At 44.6% G+C, this 22,590-nt stretch overlaps 1 protein-coding gene across 2 annotated transcripts in view; it reads left to right on the top strand.

The window, feature by feature from the left end:
• TTR (transthyretin) overlaps positions 1-22,590 on the top strand; it is a 38,448-nt gene that overhangs the window by 1,877 nt on the left and 13,981 nt on the right. For both annotated transcript variants that reach the window (XM_033934943.1, XM_033934944.1), the window contains exons 2-3: positions 11,639-11,784; positions 15,093-15,228. In XM_033934943.1, coding sequence (XP_033790834.1) covers positions 11,639-11,784; positions 15,093-15,228 — 282 coding nt within the window. The remainder of the gene's footprint in view (positions 1-11,638; positions 11,785-15,092; positions 15,229-22,590) is intronic.

The following is a 22,590-nucleotide window of genomic DNA, read 5'->3' as shown; positions in this document are numbered from 1 at the left end:
GGCGTCGCGGCGGGAAATAGCCATGCTGAGCAGTGAGCTCAGCACATACACAGATGAAAGCCTTGCTTGCTGATTGGTCGGCGGCCCCGCCCCGCCGGACCAATCAGCAAGCAAGGCTTTCATCTGTGTAGTGCTGAGCTCACTGCTCAGCATGGCTATTTCCCCCGCGACGCTGGACTTGTAAGGTGCTTGAAAAAGAAATCATCCTGGCCGGGGTCGGTGTCATGCTCCGGAGATCTACAGCCTTCCTATCTCCCTCTCCCTTCTACCTGCTTCCGGCCACATCCCCTGCTCCGCGGCTCTCTTCGGCAACTCAGCAGCAGCTTCTGACGTCGGGGCCTACCCTCTGCGAGTCCCGCTTGTTTCAACTTCCTTTTTCCACAAAGGCGGGACTCGTAGAGGGAAGGCCTCGATGTCGGCAGCTTGTCTTGATCACCGCTGCTGACGAGTTGCTGAAGAGAGCCGCGGAGCAGGGGGGTGTTGCCAGGTGCAGGTAGAAGGGAGAGGGCCAGATGCAGGACTCGTGGGTGAGGGAGGAGAAGAGAGAGAGAAAGAGAGAGGGGAGGGAAACAAAAGGGAATATTTCATACTGTGCTGGGCCGAAGTGGAGGGAGGGTGGAAAGATTCTGGCTACAGGGTACATTAACAAAGGAAAAGGGGGGAAAGCTGAAAATGGAGATAGTGACACAAAGAAGAGAAAGGGTAAGCAGGACCTACTGAATAAGGATAGAGATACAGAGGGGACATGAAGAGGAGACATAGAAGTAATGCTGAAAAAGTGGGGGGGGGGGGGGAGATAAAGACATTGAAAGGGCAAATGGTGAACATGGCGTAAAGATAAGGACAGAGACAAATGAAGATTCTGAAAAAGTGGTGAGATAGGGATATAGGTGAGATGGACACAAAGAAGGGTGATGCTGGAAAATAGGTGGAATGGTAATTCTGACAGGCACAGAAGGGAAATGCTGGATCAAGGAGAGATGGGGCTCAGGCTGGATGGAATGAGGAGAAATGCCTTGTTGGCCCGGAACTTCCTCTCCTACGTCAGAATTGACGTCAGGGAGCGGAATGCTGGTCAGTGCAACACTTCTGCAGGGAAAGCTTGGGACGGCGGTGGCTTGGGGGCTGTTCCCCGATGGCGGTGGCAGCAAACCGAGTGGCTTGGGGGACGGCACAGAGACAGAAAGAAAAAGTTGGGGGAGAGAATGAGGTCTGGAGGAGAGGAAACATACAGGAGGCTGAAAGAAAGGAAGAAAGATTGGATGCACAGTCAGAAGAAGAAAGTGCAACCAGAGACTCATGAAATCACCAAATAGCAAAGGTAGGAAAAATGATTTTATTTTCAATTTAGTGATCCTGTATATAGCATTAAGATAAGAAACAATATATGCAGTGTTAGATTTGTTTTATAATGGTTTTGCGGCTCCAAGTTTTTTTTTTCTTTTCGAAAACGGGTCCAAGTGGCTCTTTATGTCTTAAAGGTTGCAGACCCCTGGTATAGGGGTTATTTGTGTTCTGTAGGAATTAATATTGAGAAGCATACAGTGTGTTTTGTATAGTTTAATTTTGTGGTTAACCATTACCATTATGTGTTAATAAGATTATATTGTGTGTGTATATATGAAAAATGAATGGAAAAAATGGTGTTATAATTAGTATTATTATGAGGGCGGGGTCTGGGGATGGAGATTTGGCAGGGTCTGGCCTACTACTTAGCCTGTGTTTTGGATTTCGGCCCTTAATGTGATTGAGTTTGACACCCCTGATCTAACATAATAGTTTTGGGGGTTATCAGGGAGATGTTTTGGAGGTATATGCATATTTCAGTTGCAAAATACTAAAAGGCTTGATATTCAGCTGGCGCTGGGCAGCACACTGTCCACCTGATACCGGCACTCGACCCGGATTTTAATGCTGGACTGTTTCTGGCAATTAACCAGCTCTGGCCGGCTCTAACTTAACCAGTTAATCAAACATTCAGTGGTGGCCGGTTGAGTTAATAGTGAGCAAAGATAGGACTACTATCTAAGCGATCCGATTTGCCCATAAACTTAGCCAGCCAGCATTTGAATATTGGCAACATAGTCAGTTAGTAGCTAGTGCTAACTTGAATATTCAGCAGAGATTTTTTTATTTATTTAAAGTTTATACACCGCCTACAACCTAGGCAGTTTCCAAAAGAACATACATATGATGATAAAAACAAACATTTATTTTCAAACCAACATTGCATTCACATGAATGCACTAACAAATACGGTAGCTGTGTTTTCAATCATATTTTAAAACTGGTTTGTTCTGCACTTCAATGTAATTGACCTGGCAAAGCCTTCCGGAGCCTAACCCTTGATACTGAAAACATAGAGGCTCTGTGTCTCCATTATGTACTTCTATCTCTCTACAAATTGGCAATCGCATACCATGTTCTGACCTTAATGATCTCCCTGGTTAATAGATCTCTAATAATTGTTGGAAACATGCAAGGGCTGAATGATACAAGACTTGGTAAACTATTGATAATACCTTATACTGTATTCTTTGTTTTAGGGGAAGCCAGTGCAACTGTTTTAAAATAGGTGTTATATGTACTGAACGTGAGACACCAGTAATCAACCTACCTGCAGAAATTCATTAATAACTGCAAGGCCCTACTCTTTGTATTAGCCACGCTAAGAAATAGGGTATTACAATAATTCAATCTAGCCAGCATCATCCTCTGGACAACAGTCCGAAAGTCATAAGGAGATATCATAGGTTGTAACCTATGCAACAGATATAATTGACCATAACCTACATGAATGGTGAATGGTCTTCAATGCTTGACTTCTCGTAGGGAGGCCCATAAATGGCCAATAGCTGTTCATGGCTGTTTAAATAGCACTGAATATCAAGGGAGGAAGTAATACTTTTCTGGCCCAAGGAAACCACACCCAGAACACAGCCATTCAAATCTGTAGATCATAACCTCTTGATTGGAGGGCTGCAGGCTAATGGAGTGGTAGGAGGGGTCCTAGCATGGTTTCAATCCTCTCTCATAAATAAGATCATATTTAGTGAATCAAGTCCTAGAAACATCTGAGCCTTTCCAATTGGATTATGAGGTGACAAAGGGCTCTGTCTTGTCCCCTCTACTTTTCAATATCTTTTTAATCCCTTTGATAACATTGATATAAGATCAGTGACTCATAGAAATATAGAAACATGAAGGCAGATAAAGGCCAAATGGCCCATCCAGTCTGCTCACCCACAGTAACCATTATCTCTTCCTTTCTCTAAGAGATCCCACGTGCCTATCACACACTTTCATGAATTCACAGTCTCTGTCTCCACCTCTTCTGGGAGACTGTTCCACGCACCTACCACCCTTTCGGTAAAAAAGTATTTCCTTAGATTACTTCAGAGCTTATCACCTCGTAACTTCATCTTATGCCCTCTCATTCCAGAGCTTCCTTTCAAATGAAAGAGACTTGACTCATGCGCATTTACGCCACGTAGGTATTTTTTTTTTTTTTTTATTGATCAGAAAAGACTGAACAGCCCAAAAGATCAACAAAGTACACACACGTCAGAGAAGCAGCAAAACAGCAAAACAAGCAGGGGGTCCCACACCCAAAAGGGGGGAGATACAAACCCCGCAAGACCCACAGGAGAACAAGTCCAGAAGCTGCTTCAACAGAATCCATATAAGAATAAACAAGAAATGCAGTCAAGCTGGTCAGTACAGTTCAACATTTGCAATAATTAGAGAAGGCACAAACATCCCCCCCCAAGCATCCAACCAAGACAGCCATCCCAACATCCACGCCACAAGCATATAAAACCCGCACACCCACAGACAGACCCCCCCCACCCCAGCTCCAGGGAAGTGAATGGGAGCGAGCCAGAAACCTTCAAAGAGCACCAACCTCCAGTAAAGTGGCATCCCATAGAGATCGATATATACGGCGGGACGCCGACAGTGGCCCCCGACAAGTGCGAAGCTCCCAACGGGCCACTTCAGCCAGGGAGCGCTTCCACCCCAGCACCTCAGGCGCACTAGCATCCATCCACAAACGAAGCACTCCACGTTTGGCCACCAGCAGAGCTGTGTACAAAAAACGCCAGTGCTCCAAACTCAAGCCCTGATCAAGCACCTCCCCCTCACACCCCAATACAATAAGAAGATAAGACCATTGCAAGGGCAGACCCACTACGCGGGCCAGGAAGTCCAACACCCCATTCCAATAAGGCCCCAAGAGCGGACACTCCAGGATCATATGCACGAGGGTCCCACTCAGACGCTGACATTTAACACATACATCCAAATCCCAAAGACCCGCCCGCACCCCCCGGACCCTGGTAAAATAAGTACGGTGTAGTAATTTAAACTGTATTTCCTGCAATTGAACATTCCAGGCCCCCCTAGAAATACTAGAAAAACAGGCCACCAACATCTCAGCTCCAACAGATTCCCCCAATTCCTCAGTCCATTGAGAGGCCAGGTGCTGGAGCCGAGAGTCTGGTCTTTCCGTCCGGGCCAACCCATACCAAATGGACAGAGAATTCGAAGAGACAGGAAGAGAGAGAAAGAGATGGTCCACTTTCAAAAAACGGTAACTAGAGGGAGTATGCCTCCGAGCCGCTTCATAGAAGTGCCGCAGTTGCAAATAAGCAAAGAAAGGCATGTCAGGGAAAGACCAGTGATGGCGGAGATCAGCATGGGAAGGGAAGGTCCCGTCCGCAGAGGACAGGGAGCAAACATGTCCCAGACAAAAACAAGTACCAAAGCTGGCCGCCAAGCCGCGCGACCCACCAACACCTGGTGGAAACGCAGGGTTTCCCCGAACAAATTGGAAAGCTCAATGATCCCGCAGTCCCCCTCCTATCCGCCACTTCCACCAGAGTAGCGCACGCCGCAGCGGTTCCAACCACAAAGAGTTGCAGCCCACTCTGGGTCTCCGCCACCGAGGGACATCAAGGCAGGCCAGCGCGCTATGAGGTGCCAACCAAGAATCAAACAAGCCCGGGGGGGCGAATCAGTAACTAAGCGTGAAGAGTTCATGCACCCATCGCATCAAAGCAGCCACATTGTACAATCGGATATCCGGAAGCGCCAGTCCACCCCGCTCTCTGCTCTGCGTGAGTCTCCAAAACCCAACGCGGGCCCTCCGGTTCCGCCAGATAAAAGAACCGATAAAAGACCTGTAGGCCCTCTCCTCCGCCCCCCTGAGCCATAAAGGAATCATCTGCAAGGGATAAAGAATCTTGGGCAGCAGGACCATCTTAACCAAGGCGATGCGACCAAAAAGAGACAGAGGAAGGTCCCCCCAGCGATGACAAGTGTCGCGGAGCTGAGCAAGTCGAAGCACAATATTGCGTCGATAAACAGCAGACCACTCAGCGCTAAGAAAGATCCCAAGATACTTAAGCTCCCCCTCGGCCCACCGAAAAGGGAAGGTGGGCAGGGTGCGGGAGGTGCATGGCGAGGAAACAGGAAGCGCCTCAGATTTGCTGAAATTAATACACAGTCCCGAAAATGACCCAAAGGAGGCAATGAAAGAAGTTATACAAGGAAGGGTGACCCGAGCATTCCCAACAAATAACAACATGTCATCCGCAAACATGGTAATCTTACAGAGCTCCATGCCCACCTGAATGCCCTCCACCTCCGGAGAGTCCCTGATCTTGGCCGCCAAAGGTTCGAGCGAGAGGATGAACAGCAGGGGCGATAAGGGACATCCCTGCCGGGTCCCCCTTCTCAAAGGAAAAGAAATCGTACGTTGGCGATTAATAAGCAACTGAGCGGTTGAAGCCGTGTACAAACGGACCACCCAATCATGAAACGAACCAGTAATACCAAAGCGTTGCAAGACCCAGAAGAGGTAAGGCCAAACCACCTTGTCAAAGGCCTTTTCGGCGTCTAAACTAGCCAACAAATCATCCCCAGGACGGCCACGACGTTCCCTCAAAGCCAAAGGCGCCTTGAGAATGTTGGCCGAAGAAAATCGCCCAGGCACGAACCCCACCTGGTTAGGATGGACAAGCAAGGGGACAACCTGAGCCAGTCGTTTGGCCAGGATAGCCGTGAGGAGCTTCATGTCCTGATTGAGCAAGGATATGGGTCTATAAGAACCCACCAGTTCAGGGTCTTTACCCGGCTTAGGAAGAACCACTACGTGAGCATGATTCTGCTCCGGAAGAAGTCGATCAGAAGCCTGCATGTCACCAAACATAGCGCATAAGGCAGGGCCAACATGATGTTGCAAGAGTTTATAAAACTCAGGTCCCATACCATCCAGACCCGCTGCCTTAGCGAGTTTCAGATTGCCTATAGCCGTTGAAATCTCCTGACAAGAGATCGGGGCGTTGAGCAGAGCCCGATGCGCCTCAGAGACGTGCGGAAGAGTCAAATCCTGAAAGAAGAGATCCCGGGCCGCGGTATCACATGTACCCGAATTATACAGATCACTGTAGAAACGCACAAATTGGGAGTGAATATCCGCATCTGCTGTATGTAGCACATTGGAAGAGTCTCGAATAGAAGAGACACGAGCAGCACGACGTACTGGCCGAACCAGGTTGGCTAAAAGCTTCCCCGCCCGATTACCCCATCTGTAAAGTTGAAATTTGTAAACATCAATATGCGTTAAAGCCCGCTCAGTGAGAATGGCATCAATCTGTTTATGCAAACGAAGATACGATTGGCGAGCCTCCTCCAAGCGGTGCCGTAAATGATAGAAGCGGTGTTCCCGCAGTTGTTTTGCCAACGACGCGAGCTCAGCATCCCGCGATTTGCACTTGCGAATAGAGTAGGCTATGATGCAGCCACGCAAATAGGCCTTTGCTGCCTCCCAAAACACGGTGTCCGAAACAGCAGTCCCTTCATTCATCTGCTTATACTTAGTCCATTCCTCTATAAGATAAGTATGAAAATCCGCGTCCAGATATAGGGAAGGATTAAAACGCCAGATGCGCTCAGCAATTGGCCCACTCCCCCACTTGAGAGTCATAGATACAGCAGCATGATCACTAAAAGGGACGTCCAGGATGTGAGTGCGCGCTGCCCGGCCAATGGAACGAGAGGGGAGCAAAAAAATAGTCCAAATGGGAATGGCTATGGTGCACCCCAGAAAAAAAGGTAAAATCCACCTCCCCAGGGTGATAGACCCTCCACACATCTTGGAGGTCTAACTCCCCCATCAGGAAATTCACCCCCCGTCGCTCATTGTCCGCCACCACTGGTCTTGGGGGCTTGCAGTCTATGGAAGGGTCACTAGTGATATTAAAATCCCCTCCCACCAAGAGCTCATAATTTGGTAGCGCTATCAAGTGAGCCAAAAGAGTAGAGAAGAAAGAGTGAGAATAAACATTAGGCGCATAGACGTTGCAGAGCACTACAGGTTTGTTAGACAAAGTCCCCGCCCAAATAACATATCGACCCTGAGGATCCCGTATAACCCTGTGGGTGACCGCCAAGACAGCCTTATGAATGAGAATGGCCACCCCCCTCTGCCTAGTTGAATAGGAGGACGCAGCCACTTCACCCACCCAGTCACGCTTCAACTTCTGGTGTTCACATACTGTGAGGTGAGTCTCCTGCAGAAAGGCAACCGAGACTTTCTCCCTCTTCAAGAAGGATAGGACCTTGGTGCGTTTCACAGGAGAATTAAGGCCCGCCACATTTAATGTTACACACACAAGATCAGCCATAGCCATGGGAGGTGCCAGTCACCAATGCCCAATTCCGTAGAAACATCTCACAATTCCCGAGGGTCTCCCAGCCAAACCCCCAAGAATAGGCACTAAAACTCCAAACACTCCATAGAACCAGAGGTCCCCCCCCACACAGCCAACCAACCCCCCTTCCCCATCCACAGCACCCCAACAGCCACCCCCAAACACACCACCCACCAACAGACACACACTCCCCCACCCTCCCCTCAAACCCCCCCAGCCTCAACAAACCCCCCAACCCATCCCTCCCCCCCTCTGCAGTAAAAACACAGTACTAGATGCCCCCCCAACCCCCTCACGCAAACATCCAAGAAGACATCCACCCACTCCCCCCCAAGAGAACAGGCCCCCCCAAACCCCCCAAGTCCAGAAAAAAGAAACGGTGAAGCAGAAGAATCAAGTCCTGGGGACAGCAAAACCAGCAGGAATCCAAGACGGCACCCAATGCTCAAGGATCATAATGCAGGGTAACCAGCTCCAGCCTGCGCCTCTCCGATCAAGGACACCAGCGCATACCAGAGGGTCCAGGAGGAAGGAATCCTGGGCAAGGGGCCACTGTACGAGGACATGACATCTGGCATACCAGGGGAAGACCCTCAGGACGGGTCCTCCGGAGAACAAAACAGGATCACCATCCCAGGAAGCAGGTAGTCCAGTCTACAGCCCACATCCAGTCTGCCCCAAATGAACCAGGCATGGCCGCAACGGGCAGGAGGTCCAATCGGCATCGAGAAGAGCAAATCCATCCCACAGTCAAGGGACAGGGGCTCAAGATCAACCAAGCCCCCCGCCGAAAAAATGAAGCAAAAAAAAATGAAGCATCAAGGAAGACCAAAGGTCAAACAAAGCTCAGGGCGCCGGAGGCACAGGGGCTAAGGCTCTTATGTATGCCCGAAGCGCCTCTACATCTTCACATATCTTCGGCCCCCCCGCCTCAAAGATCCGCACCCGGACTGGGTATTGCACCACAAAGCGAAGCCCTCTATTGCGAAGCTCAGTGCAGTAGGGCGCCAGGGCACGCCGACGGGCAGCCACCTCGGCTGAATAATCGTTGAACAATAAAAGTTTAGTGCCAGCATGCTCCAGCGCACCCTTTTTTCGATACAGAGCCATAACTTGCGCTTTGTCCGCGAAGTTCAGGTACCTTGCGATGACAGGTCGAGGCCGGCCCTCTCCCTCTCGGCGAGGGCCCAGGCGATGCACCCGCTCCACCAGAGTGCGGGATCCCACTGGAACAAAGCCCACCGCTCCAGGAAGCCACTGTTCCACTAGCTCCCGCAGCTCTGCCTCCCAGAGAGTCTCCGCCAGGCCCACCAGCCGGATATTATTTTGGCGGCCTCGATTTTCTTGATCTTCAAGGCGCTCGTGGAGGGTCGCACACTGCGCCTGCAGGGCCTGTATCTGCGTCTCCGCCACCGCCGACCGATCCTCCTGGGCTGCAATTCTAGTCTCCGCAGTCAGTAGTTGCTGGCCACGACGCTCCAGGAAGTCCCGGATGTCGTCTACAGTCGCCTGGAGCTTTGTGAGCCTCCCGTCTATGGCTGCCGAAATGGTCTTGGTCAATTCCTTGACCGCATCGTCCTGGAGCAGAACTCGTGGCGGGGGCGGAGATACCGACGCCATATTGGGAGCCCCGGACGCACGCTGATTCTGAGCCGGCCGCAGGATCTTTATGGGCATAACGCGCTCCAGGAGCACCCGAAAAAGTCGCCCAGCGAGTCACCTGCACCGCAGACTGCTCCACTCCGCCGGGGGACCAAGTAGACACCGGGATGAGGCAGGAAGGTGGCAAAAAAGCGTAAAATAAAGCCTGAGAGGGTCGGAGCTAGAGCAGGGAGCCGCCGCTTAGCTCAGCGTCATCACGTGACCCCCCGCCATGTAGGTATTTAAACATCTTTATCATATCTCCCCTTCCACCTTTCCTCCAAAGTATACATGCCTTATGACGAAGACCATACACCATTTTAGTAGCCTTCCTCTGGACAGACTCCATCCTTTTTATATCTTTTTAAAGGTGTGGTCTCCAGAATTGTACACAATATTCTAAATGAGGTCTTACCAGATTCTTATACAGGGGCATCAATACCTCCTTTTTCCTACTGGTCATATCTCTTCCTATGCATCCTAGCATCCTTCTAGCTTTTGACATCACCTTTTCAACCTGTTTTGCCATCTTAAGATCATTACATACAATTACACCCGATCTTCTGTCGTGCACATAAGTTCTTCACTGTTATGCAGACCAGACAACATACTTATATTAGCCAACTATCACCTACCACTCTGGATATTTCCAAATTACAGAAAGGACTGGAGGTGGTAGCAGACTGACTGAAATAACACAAGTTAGTGCTAAATATTGCTAAGACGTCGGCATGTTGGTTCATGTTGGCTATCAGGCACTAGTGGGTATCCTACAACAGCACCTAGTCTGTTTGGTAACCTCGTTCAGCCAGTTACCAGATTTAAATATTTATGGATGATAATTGATTCTTTATAATGAGTATTAGAAAGCTCCTTTCTCTATTCCAGATAGATTTTTATAATTAAATTAATAGGATGTGTGTAATTAAGATAAAAATATATAAAGAAAGAATTATGAATGACAGAGGGACAAATTGTCCCAACAGGATCTCCCTATACCTGTCCCATCCACCCAAGCTCTGTCTCTGTCGCTGCCCCATTCCTGCAAGCTCTGTCCTCATCTGCACAAGCCTCACAACAGTTTTAAATCATGTGTTTGAGGTCTGTGTGGTTAAGGCAGAGCTTACAGGAATGGGACAGGGACAGGGCGGGGATATTGAGATCTCATGGGAACGGGGACATATTTATCCCCATGTCATTCTCTGTAGATTCTTATAATTAATTTTACTTTTAAGAAGAAACTTGACATGACATTATCCCTATTTTATACTTATTGGATTTATAGAATGGCAGAGACACAGATATTAAAGACAGGCAAGAAAGCCTGGGATAAGTATGTAGATTCTTAGTTCTGACAGAGAGTGGGACTCCTTAGCTGTAAAGAATTAAAGAGAAAGTTAGAGATAAACCTGGGTATGACACTAAGAAGCAAACTTGAATTGACCTCATGGCCATTTGCTACTGTAATATTCTATGCAGAGATATCATGAATGGGCAGGAACATAGCCCCTCTCTCACATAGGTACAAAAGCAGTTTCATGGCATCTTTAATTTATTTTACATCTCAGTCAGTGCTCAGGAGGCACCATCACTCATAACCATAGCAACAATATATTACAGTGGGGTTCATACAGATACAACAAGCATTTCCCTATCTATTCTGGTGGGCTCACAATCTGTCTAATGTACCTGGGACAGTGGAGGATTAAGTGACTTGCCCAGGGTCATGAGGAGCAGCACGAGGTTTGAACCCCAAACCTCAGGGTACTGAGGCTGTAGCTCTATCCACTTTTGATTCTAATGAGCTGAAGGAGAATCACCAAATATCTTCCAATTTTGGGCCACAACACTTCTGATCAGTGTGTGTCAAGGACATCTAGTCCCACCAGATCATCTTAAAGGTTGCGAACCTTTCCAAATGCATTCTCTTTTGTCTATTGAGAAATGCCTTGCCCTTCCATGTTGTTCTTCCCCCTCATCCACGTTCCCCTTTCTGTCCTGAGCTTGGTTAGAGAGGAAGAGTAGCAGCAAAATAAATCAGAAAGACAAGGGAGCCTCCCCAGAGGTCTCCAGGGTCTACCATTGGGCCCTGGGCCCAGCATTTTAGAACACTGATATAATACTGCAGTCCTGATTTTTTTTTTTTGTTTGTTAAAAATCCTTTCTTGTGTAGAAGCCATGCCTCTCAAAGTACAGTCTGGCTAGGACATTTTGTTTTCACTGTATTTTCTACAGACTGAATTTCCAGGTAATATTTTCTGCATTTCCTTTATATTTTTAAGGATCATGATACCCATGGCACTACTGATTCAAAATGCCCTCTCCTGGTGAAAATTGTGGATAATGTCAGAGGGGTTCCAGCTAGTGAGATTGCAGTCCAAGGGTACAGAAAGGCTGAAGATGGCAGCTGGATATTGTTTGCCAGTGGGTAAGTCATATATTATATACAAGATCATATTTGATATTGGGAGATATTTTATGAGGCATTTGCCAAATGCAAAGATTGTTTTAAATGTGGAAAAGGGCTCCTTTGAAATTTTATGTAGGTATACATGGGTAAAAATTTCACTAAAATCTCTTCATTGATTCATCAGATGGTGACACAAGTGTGATCCCCATTGACTGGAAATAAGCAATCATCTCTCCTCCTATTGAGAAACTCAGTTTAGATCCTGGAAGTCCTGGCTATTTTCATCCCGATTCCAATTGTCCTTTGATTTCCAAAGTCTTGGAGAAATAGTCAGTTGCTATATTTTCTTGAGAAGTGATCAATTCTTCACCCTAAACAGGCAGCCTACCATCCAAGGCACAGCACAGAAATGGCACTTGTGACCATGTTTGGAGAAATTCATAAGAAGCTGAATGAAGGCCAAGAGGTTGTTTTGGGATTATTAGATGAGTGTAAGTTTCAATCTTATCTAGGGCTGCAAGAACTTAATATTAGAGGGACCATGTTGCACTGGTTTGCATCTTGTCTGGTCAACTTTATTTAACTCCAAATTACAGTATCTAAATTTTGTTAGCTCATTGTGACAGTCTTATTCTAGCATCTGTACTTTTAAAGTCTTTTTATTGTCATTGCAGAGCTTTGCTTTTAGCTGTTTTATTCAAACAGATGATATCCAACTGTTGACTTCAATTGATCTACCTAATTGCAATGTTGGGCTCTTAGGAAATAATCTTATAAATTTGCCTATAAAAGTGTTTGCATAAAATTATCAGAGTAGTTATGCATAGGGTTACCATATGGCTCCAGAAAAAGGAGAACGGATTGAGATATCCATGTTTTACTTTCATTCAAAGCAACGGAAGTAAGGATGACATCTGGGTTTTATTTCCATTGAAAGCACTGGAAGTAAAACCCGGATGTCTCAATCTGTCCTTTTTCTGGAGCCATATGGTAACCCTTATGCACATATTCTTTTAGGTTTTAGCAAATTTAGTGTGTGTGCTTCTTTATTATGGATGTGCCTGTCCTATTAAAATTTTGGCATTCCTTTCCAATTTTGTCTTGTTTTAAGTATTGTGAACTATCATAAACTGCTTGTTCAGATAGCTCACTATATCAAATCTACGGTTACCATATGGCTCCAGAAAAAGGAAATGGATTAAAAGCAATGGAAGTAAAATCCAGATGTCTCAATCTGTTCTTCTTTTTCTGGAACCATATAGTAACTCTAATCAAATCTTAATAAACATAAAAATACACCCAGTGCCAATAAGTCATGTTCTTTATGCAACCTGCTGTAAGCATGTTCAAGAGCAAAGTTTTGACAGAATGGGGGCAGAGTCATGAGTTATAGACATTCTCCTTAATTTTATAAACTTACACTCCCATATTTAGGCGTGGGGCCAAATTCTATATATGGTACCAAACAAATCAGTGGCGACTAAAATGGCGCTTAGCGTGATTCTATAAAAAGCACACACCATATACAGAATCATTCTTAGGAGCTGTATGTGGTACTAACATTAGTGCCTACCCATTTAGGCTAAGAAAAACTAGGCTTAATTTGTACATGGTTAGGGTGTATTCTGAACATGCATAATGGCCTGTACCAATTTCCTAAGCAGGTTGCAATGTGATAGGTAGAAGTACATTACAAATCTAAAAATGAATTATTTGACATTTTGCTATTATTATTCATTTCATTGCAATAGTTGAAAAATCCGGTAGTGAAGTGATGTCATTTAGGTGAGGTGACCAAAGGGAGTTTAGGCTTATTGCTAATCTATTCAGGTTGATACAAAGTATCCCAAATTTTGTCAAAATTGGTCATTGTGACTGAGATATGTAGAAAACAAGTGAGAAGTCTTTACCACAGACTTTCACTGAAACTTCCTCAGGTTTTTACCATAAAACAGGGATTCCTCAAAATGGCCAAGCACAGCTGAACTCACTGAGTTAGGTTGGCAGTTGTCTGAGGCTCCCATTCAGTTAACCCTTACTTCTGTAACCCTAGTGTTATCAGTCAGACTCTGTAAATTTTTGAACAAATTTCTTTACCATCTTGAAGTAAAGAATAAACACTCACAATCTGATGATTTAAAAACAGTCCAGCTTTGTTTACAGAATCTTGCCACTTAACCAGCACATCCTGTGCAAGGGGAAGCTGGGAGTGTGTCCGCACACGTTGTGGGGAATAACATACTGCTCCAGACTTAAATACTGAACCTAAGCTGTATTAGTCTATCGAAATAAAGGGTGAAAACCTTGAGAGAGGACAATGTTAGACCCAAGTTTCATGCAGCCATGTGGTCTCACAAAATGGCCATTGTTCTCTCTTAGACAAAAGAAGAAGGTGGGATCCAGTAACCTACATTCACACCCTCTGGGAGTAGCTAAGTACTCTGGGAGATTGGGTCCACAGAGCACACTTTGTCTACACGTTTTAGAACAGACAATCTCTATATTTGTTTTATACAAGAACTGAGAAACTGCCCACATCAAATGGGGGCTAAACAGCAAGCTTTATATAGTTGGGTTTTTTTATTAATCAGTGTATATAAGTGCATAAGTGCATAAGTGGGAGACATGCCCGTGGCCCACTCATGCTCTACCTATGTGTATGCCCCTTGCATCATATTTTTGCTGGCGGGGATGCTCGGGTCCCAGCAGCTGAAGAGTTCCCCAGCCGGAGCAGTAGAAGTCATCAGGCTGCTCTGGCCTCTAACAAGCAGCAGTTCTGCTGCCAGAATACCCTGTTGATTCTTGCTGCTCAGGCAGCATGGCTGTGCTCTGGCAGGGGAACTCTGACTGGCAGAGCTTGAGTACTGCCACTTCCATCCCCCCCCCCTCAGCCAAGTGCTAGTTGCCACATAGTTGGAGGGGGGCTGAGTCTGATTTGGGGGGGGGAGCAGGCCCTCAAGAACCCCCAGCTACACTACACACTACTGATGTAAAGACATATAGGTCATGTTATGGTTAATTTTTAACTTAGCATTTGGTTCTATTTATTTGCCAAAGTCAGTGAAGAACTTATGGTAATAACTTGTTAAAATATCACAATTTTAAGTCAATTTAATCTCGCCTAACTCAAATACTTTAAATCTAAAGACCCAATTTAAATCTCATGTGGTTACACATCTGAACATTATTCACCACTTTTACCTTTTCCAGGTACAGTGCCTCAAGAAATTTGAAAGACTTGTCAAATGTTTAAATGTGTTACAGGAGCCTAGCAACATGTTGGTGCTTCCTAAATGAATAACAATTTCAAATGTATTTTGTCATAGGAAATCTACCAAGTTTGGAGAGATTCATGACCTGATAAATGAAGAGCAGTTTACAAAAGGAATGTACAAGTTTGAGTTTCAAACAAAGGCTTACTGGAAGAACTTAGGCATAACTGCATTCTATGAATATGCTCAAGTAAGTAGACCCATTGAAAAATATATCTGATGACCAATGGATAAATTTTTTTAAGTATACACAACGTCCTACACTATCCACCAGTTTAATACAGTCACTATATATATATATATATATATATATATATATATATATATATATATATATATAAAGAATAAACATATAGTGACTGTATTAAACTGGTGGATAGTGTAGGACATTGTATATACTTAAAAAAATTTATCCATTGGTCATCAGATCCTGATCAAGTAGATTCAGATGGCCAAATGCGTTTAGTACATTTACTAGTAGTTATAGATATAAAAAAAATTACGGTATATTAAAGTGAAGTCGTATGACCTTGAATAATTCCTACATTACAGAGTTCCAAAAATTTTGATATTAAAGGGACATTAGGACAAGGGTGCCCAATACGTAAGGGTGCCCAATACGCTCAGGCGACCCCAGTCGATTGCAGAGCGGGTTCCCTTCTTCCCTTCTCTTTTTTCCCCTCCTGACTGGCCCGCTCCTGAATTCTGCTGCTGCCACCGCTGCTCAACATTTAAAAAAAAACCGGCTTGGAGAACTTATGCTCCGGGGGCTAACATGTGCTTGTACCAGCTTCCCTTCTCTTCCCCCTGAAACTGGAAGTTATGTTTGGGGGGGGGAGAGAAGGGAAGCCGGCACGCACATATTAGAGCACTGTTCGCGGGCTAAAGCGGGAGACAGGTCAGTGAAGCTTGCGATTTGCTCTTCAGGTCCTGCCTACTTTCTGTTTCCTCAAAGGCAGGACCCGGCAGCATTTCTCCCAATAGGTCGATCTTGGGCCGATCAGCCTTCCTCTCCCCGAACTCAATTCTGCCATCGGAGAGGAAGTTCTGGCCAGCGGAACTTCCTCTCTGAAGGCAGAATTGACGTCGGGGAGAGGAATGCTGATGGGCCCGAAGCAGGGAGAGCTTGGCCGGTGGCAGGCGGCTTTAGGGGCTGTTATCCGATGGCAGTGGCAGTGGCTTGGGGGAGGGCAGGGAGGGAGAAAGAGGGCAGGCAGGGAGACAGAAGGAAAGAAGAGAAACAGAAAAAAAGAAAGGATGCATGAAGAGAGAAAGAAAGAGAGGGCAGGGAGAGAGGAAGAAAACGTTGGGGGGGGGGGAATGAGGTCAGGAGGAGAGGAAGCATACAGGCTAAAAGAAGGGAAGAAAGATTGGATGCACAGTCAGAAGAAGAAAGTGCAACCAGAGACTCATGAAATTACCAGACAAGGTAGGAAAAGTGATTTTATTTTAAATTTAGTGATCAAAATGTATCTGAATTTATATCTGCTGTCTATATTTTACACTATGGTCTCCTTTAACTAAACCGCAATAGAGGTTTTTAGCGCAGGGAGCCTATGAGCGTCGAGAGCAGCGCTGGGCATTCAGCGCAGCTCCCTGTGCTAAAAACTGCTATCGTGGTTTAGTAAAAAGGGAGGGGGGTATTTGTCTGTTTTTGTATGGTTGTTAGTGAGGTGACAGTGCATAGAGTCATCTGCTTTGACCTCTTTGAAAAACCCTGGAATAGGAATGATGATTAACATTTTCTATGCGTACAGTGTGCTTTGTGTTTTTTTTTAATTTTATTGTTGGTGGATCATTTTGACTTGGTCATTTTAAAAGTAGCTCGCAAGCCCAAAAAGTGTGGGCACCCCTGCATTAGGATATAGAGGCCATTTTAAATTCTTTAAGCAGTGCTGTAGTTGAAACCATCTATAGAATTCCCTAGAGGGGAGATCAAATATGGTTTGCAATTGTTGGAAGGTGAGTAAAGACTTACAGCCTGTTTTACAAAGCCACGCAGCAACAGCCCCGAAGCCCTTTAAATCTCAATGGGCTTCGGGGCAGTTACTGTGCGGCTTTGTAAAACAGGCCCTTATTGTCCATAAGTTGATTAATATACCAAATATCCTTCCTTCTATATGGACCAACACATTGGCTTACCACCAATTTTAATATTAGGATTATACCAAAGAGAAGCAGAGAGAGAAGATTTATTCTGCGAAAGTTAAGCAGGGTAATTGGACACAAGCGCACTCTATAGCAGCAGACCCTGTGTTGGTGTCAATTAAGCTGCTAGCTTCGCTCTAGGTGTGTAAAAATGCACAAGAATAATGAAATGATGCAAATGTTTTCCAAAAACAAAATTATTATTTATTCATTATCAAAAATTATTTATCATAAGGTTATTTGCATCATGGGAATTATTACAGAAGCCAAAAGCTGGTCTTGCTAGTAACGAATTCTAGCGTTTTACCAGTTACACATCCATATATATCCTAAATGACGACATTCCTTCGCTACAATCTAATTTGGGGGTCCAAATTATTTGCTTCCATATAAGGCTTGCTGCTATACCTTTATATGGGCGTGTCACAAAAGCATTCCCAAAACGTTATTTTCTTATATCTAAAAAGTTACATTCTTATATTAAGCTTACATGTTTTATAAAAGAAATACATAGACAGATATTGTAATGTACTCACAAACTAATGTACACATACAGCTTTTAAATCCCTTCCTGGTACAATCATCTCTGTGCTGAGAAATGCATGTCCCTTTGTCTAACTAAAACTAGAGAGAGAAGGAGGGATTAACCTCCACTCCCATCAGAGTTTCACAGAGTAGAAAAAGTTGCTTAAGGTCAGAGGTTAAATCCCAGATGTAGTCCTCTCAGAATTTCTTCAGATTTCAAATATATGAAATCAAAGTAAAATATATTCTAATCTACACTTGTTACCTATAGCTACATAAGTAAATTCCTATTGTGTAGTTTTAATGACTTACTGACTTACTAAAACTTAAGAACAAAAGAAGTTGCCTCCACTGGGTCAGACCAGAGGTCCATCGTGCCCAGCGGTCCGCTCCCGCGGCGGCCCATCAAGTCCACGACCTGTGAAGTGGTTTCTGACTATTTCTGTAACCTACCTCCACTTCTATCTGTACCCCTCAATCCCCTTTTCTTTCAGGAACCTATCTAGACCCTCCTTGAACCCCTGTAGCGTGCTGTGGCCTATCACAGCCTCCGGGAGCGCGTTCCATGTGTCCACCACCCTCTGAGTGAAAAAGAACTTCCTAGCATTTGTTCTAAACCTGTCCTTTTTCAATTTCTCCGAGTGCCCCCTTGTACTTGTGGCTCCCCACAGCCTGAAGAATCTGTCCCTGTCCACCTTCTCTATGCCCTTCATGATTTTGAAGGTTTCTATCATGTCTCCTCTAAGTCTCCATTTTTCCAGGGAGAATAGCCCCAGCATTTCCAATCTGTCAGCGTATGAGAAGTTTTCCATACCCTTTATCAGTTTTGTCGCTCTTCTCTGGACTCCCTCAAGTACCGCCATGTCCTTTTTGAGGTACGGCGACCAGTATTGGACACAGTACTCCAGATGTGGGCGCACCATTGCCCGATACAGCGGCAAAATGACTTCCTTCGTCCTGGTCGTGATACCCTTTTTGATGATACCCAACATTCTATTTGCTTTCCATGAGGCTGTCGCACACTGTGCTGATGCTTTCAGTGTTGTGTCCACCATCACCCCCAGGTCTCTTTCAAGGTTGCTCACCCCCAGCAATGATCCCCCATTTAATTCTGGATATATACAATGATATTACACATGTGCATTCGATTAGTCTTCCTCACTGCAAAATCAGGGCCCCTTGGAATGTGAGGCAACCAGGTCAGAGGCCAACTCCTGTCTGCCTATAACTTCCCTGAGGACCAGCCTAGTCCAGGCTGGACATATATCTGAACAAAGAAACCTTATAAAACTTAAGCTTTGCATCTGGGGTAAATTTGCTATGTGCTTATCAATCACACTAATGGCCTAGCCTGCCTTCCTGTTCCTTCAAGCACATATCACATGTGTGAAATCAATATGTTAGATTCCCATCTTGTGCTTTTGCCTCTCTGATTATTATATTCTGGCTTATCCAATATTTTCTAGTTTCATATATTTATGTATAGCCACTAATACCAAAATCTCACCTGCTCTTGGATTAGGCCCTATCTATCAACAGGTTTTTCTAACTAGTGAATCCTGTGCAATGTGAGAAAGTGTAATGGCTGAATATTTTATTTCATGTTTGCTCATTTCACCAAAATCTACCTGTCCAGGTAAATAAGCTGGTCCTCCCCAGGCCTATTTAAGGCACAGAACTTCAACTCCCCCTTGGGTCGTGGGGTGGTTCCCCACTCCAGGACCCACACCTGGGTCTTTAGTGGCCTTACCTTGCTCTGCTCTGAGGTTGCTTTGGGCATGACTTATCCTCTGGATCAGCGTAAGATTGGGAGTCACTTTCTGCAAACAAGTTTTTCCAATGCCAATTATACAGGATAAACTACAACACACAACCAGAAAGACAAATGCCAGGCTTATTAAAACACCCAATAGGCCTTTTACCCATGATATGTTAGGCATCCATGCAGTTAGCCAATCAAACCAGCCCTTATCCTCTACCTTAAATTGTTCCCAGTTCTGCAATGCCTTGTCCAGAGATGTTATATGTGCTTGCTGATCAGAGAAGGAGTCAGGAATATAAGTGCAACACTCCTGCCCAATGATGGCGCATGTACCCCCCTGGGCCTCAAGGAGATAATCAAGTGCCATCCTATTTTGAAGAGCTACAATACGTGTTTGTCTGAGCTCTAGTGAAAGAGATGAGTAACTGCTGTTGTTTCATTACCCATAGTTTAAATAAGGGTAGATAAGTGTTTTACAATTTGGACTAACCTACCTACTCCATAAGCAGGTAGGAGGATCATACCAAACCTTTCCCCTTCAGAAATGAGAGGAGTGTTTCTTTTTGGTTAGGTAGGAGGCAATTCAGAAAGGATTCTCATAGGGGATAATAGGAACCCGATATAGCAGGTCCCATACTAACCCTCGTGATGCCATCTGTATGCATATGGGCCACAAAACTACCAGCAGTGAGCATAAGAAGGTAACAAATAATTACTAGCACCTGTAAGCCAGGCAAATTGTTGCTTGTCAGTAAAATAGGTAGAAATGGTAATATTTCCCAGTGAAAGAGAAATATTTGGACCATCAGAAGAAACATAATATTGACATGAACTCTTTCCAGCATACCAGGTGGTCTTATCTGTCCTTTTAGAATGGTAGCAAAGAAATCCTCGCATGGGTCTAACTAAAACTGGGGCTGGTGGTGTATTTGGGTCAAAACTAAAAACATAATGAGATAATGTCTGAAGAACAGAATATTGAACCATAGAGGAACAATTTCCCTCATGACTAAACTGAGGTGCAACTAATCCACTGCATACCATAAGGTAAAGAGAATAATAACAAAGATCAGAAACATTCCATGCAATAGGTCGAAAAGGTAACCCACCAGAGTGTTGTGGAAGCTGGGCACAAATCCAGCAATTGCTTACATTAGCATACCTAGCTACAAGAAATTTCATTTGTTCATAAGAATTTCTCTGACCTACTATAGGTAGGAAAAGGTTCCATTCTGCAAAAGTGTGGGGGAAGAAAGCAAAGAACAGAAATGGAGAACACCAAATAAGTAACATGACTAAAATTAACACCTGTTCAGTATAACAAAAAGATAAACAGTATCAAAAATATGCAAGTATAATAATAGCAATGAGATGAACTACTAATAGTGTCTCTAGTCCTTGATTTCCTTACAGCAATAATAGATATGCTCAGGTAATCAGGTATTTGCAATGGGTGCTGATTTAATGTCTTTCACGTGTATCAATGGTGTATACCCTTCCAATTTCACTGCATAAGGGAACACCACTTCCACTTGGAAAGGTCCATAAAAGTATGGCTGAGTCCATATATTTCTTGTATGTAACCTCTTATATACCCACTGATCCTGGTGGAACCTGTAAACTGGAAGTGCTTGATCCACGCTCTGACTTGAAGTCCGTCGCGATTGGATCTCTGCTATAGCTGTCTGTAATGCTACAACATAATCAGAAAATAAAGCATCAGTGCAATTCCCAGGTTTCACAAAAGCGAGGGGCATCCTTCTTCCAGTGGCAATTTGGAAAGGAGTCAAAGCAAATCTAGGCATATGCCTATTGCGCACTACATAGAGTGCTGCTGGCAAATATTTCAGCCAATCTTTAGACTCCAATGGCATAATTTTACACAACACAGTTTTTATTAAATCGTTTGATTTTTCAACAAAACTATTCGATTCAGGATGGTAAACTGTTATAAATTTGTGCTTAATCAATAGTGAATTTGCCAATTCTTGTAATAATGCATTTTTGAAGTGGCTGGCATTATCTGTGGCTATCTCATAAGGAATTCCATGTCTTGGAATAATTTCATTTAATAATACTTTTTCCGCTGTCTCTTTACTACAGGGGTAGGCTTCAATCCAGCCCGAAAAAGGACAAACACAAAGTAAAAGATACCTCTTATCTTTACATGGTGTAATCATGTCTGTAAAATCCACATGCCACTTCTGAAAAGGTCCCTGCGGGATAGGTAGGGTGCCTGGTGCGACACAAATACCCCTAGGATTAGTTTTAATACATACAGCACAGCGTGATACAGTCTGCCTTACTAATTTTCCTAAATTAGGATGCCAGATCTGCTGTGATAATTGGCTAATCAAACTAGCTGCACTTTCATGTAAGGCATTGTGCATTTGTTGGGTCATTATCACCAGAGATACCTGTGCCATACATGGCAAACCTGACGAGTTATATGCCTTCTATACACTTATACTGCAAGTTTTTCCATTGCTGAATCTCTTCCTCTATTACGCCATCTAGGAGCAGTCGCCTATTCTCTTCCTGTTCTTTTGTAATCTTGCTCCTAGCTCTAGTCTGCACTAGCATTATGCCCTGTTGCTCCACAGCACATTTTGCTGCTAGATCTGTCTGATTATGCATATATTGCTCCCACGATTCATCTTTCTTATCATGGGCCTTAATTTTATATAATGCCAATGTTTTTATCAGGGTATTGCTGCAATAATCCATCCAATCTCTCTATCAAGGGTAAATGTTGAACTGGATGACCTCCAGAGTCTATGAATCCTCTCTTTTTCCATGTCAATAAATATAATTTTGCTACTCCTAAAGCATATGCAGAATCTGAATAGACAGTAACTTTCCTTCCTACATTGTCCTGTAAAACCTGGACTAATGCTGTTAATTCCGCAGTCTGAGCTGAATATTTATCTGATGGTAAACAATAAGTTCTCCACTCTGTACTGTCAGCGTCTCAATCATACGTAGTGATAGCAAATGCTGCTTGGTTTGTAGCACTTGAGCCATCTATGAAACAAATATATCCCTCACCTAGGGATTCATCACACTGCAATAACTGGAATCAGAACTGTGGAATCAGAACTGAACACTCATGCTCAG

The sequence above is a fragment of the Geotrypetes seraphini genome, chromosome 2, assembly GCF_902459505.1.
Source record: "Geotrypetes seraphini chromosome 2, aGeoSer1.1, whole genome shotgun sequence".
Taxonomy (NCBI): Eukaryota; Metazoa; Chordata; class Amphibia; order Gymnophiona; family Dermophiidae; genus Geotrypetes; species Geotrypetes seraphini.
Note: the sequence above shows the minus strand (reverse complement) of the source record. Positions and strands in the feature narration are given on the sequence as shown.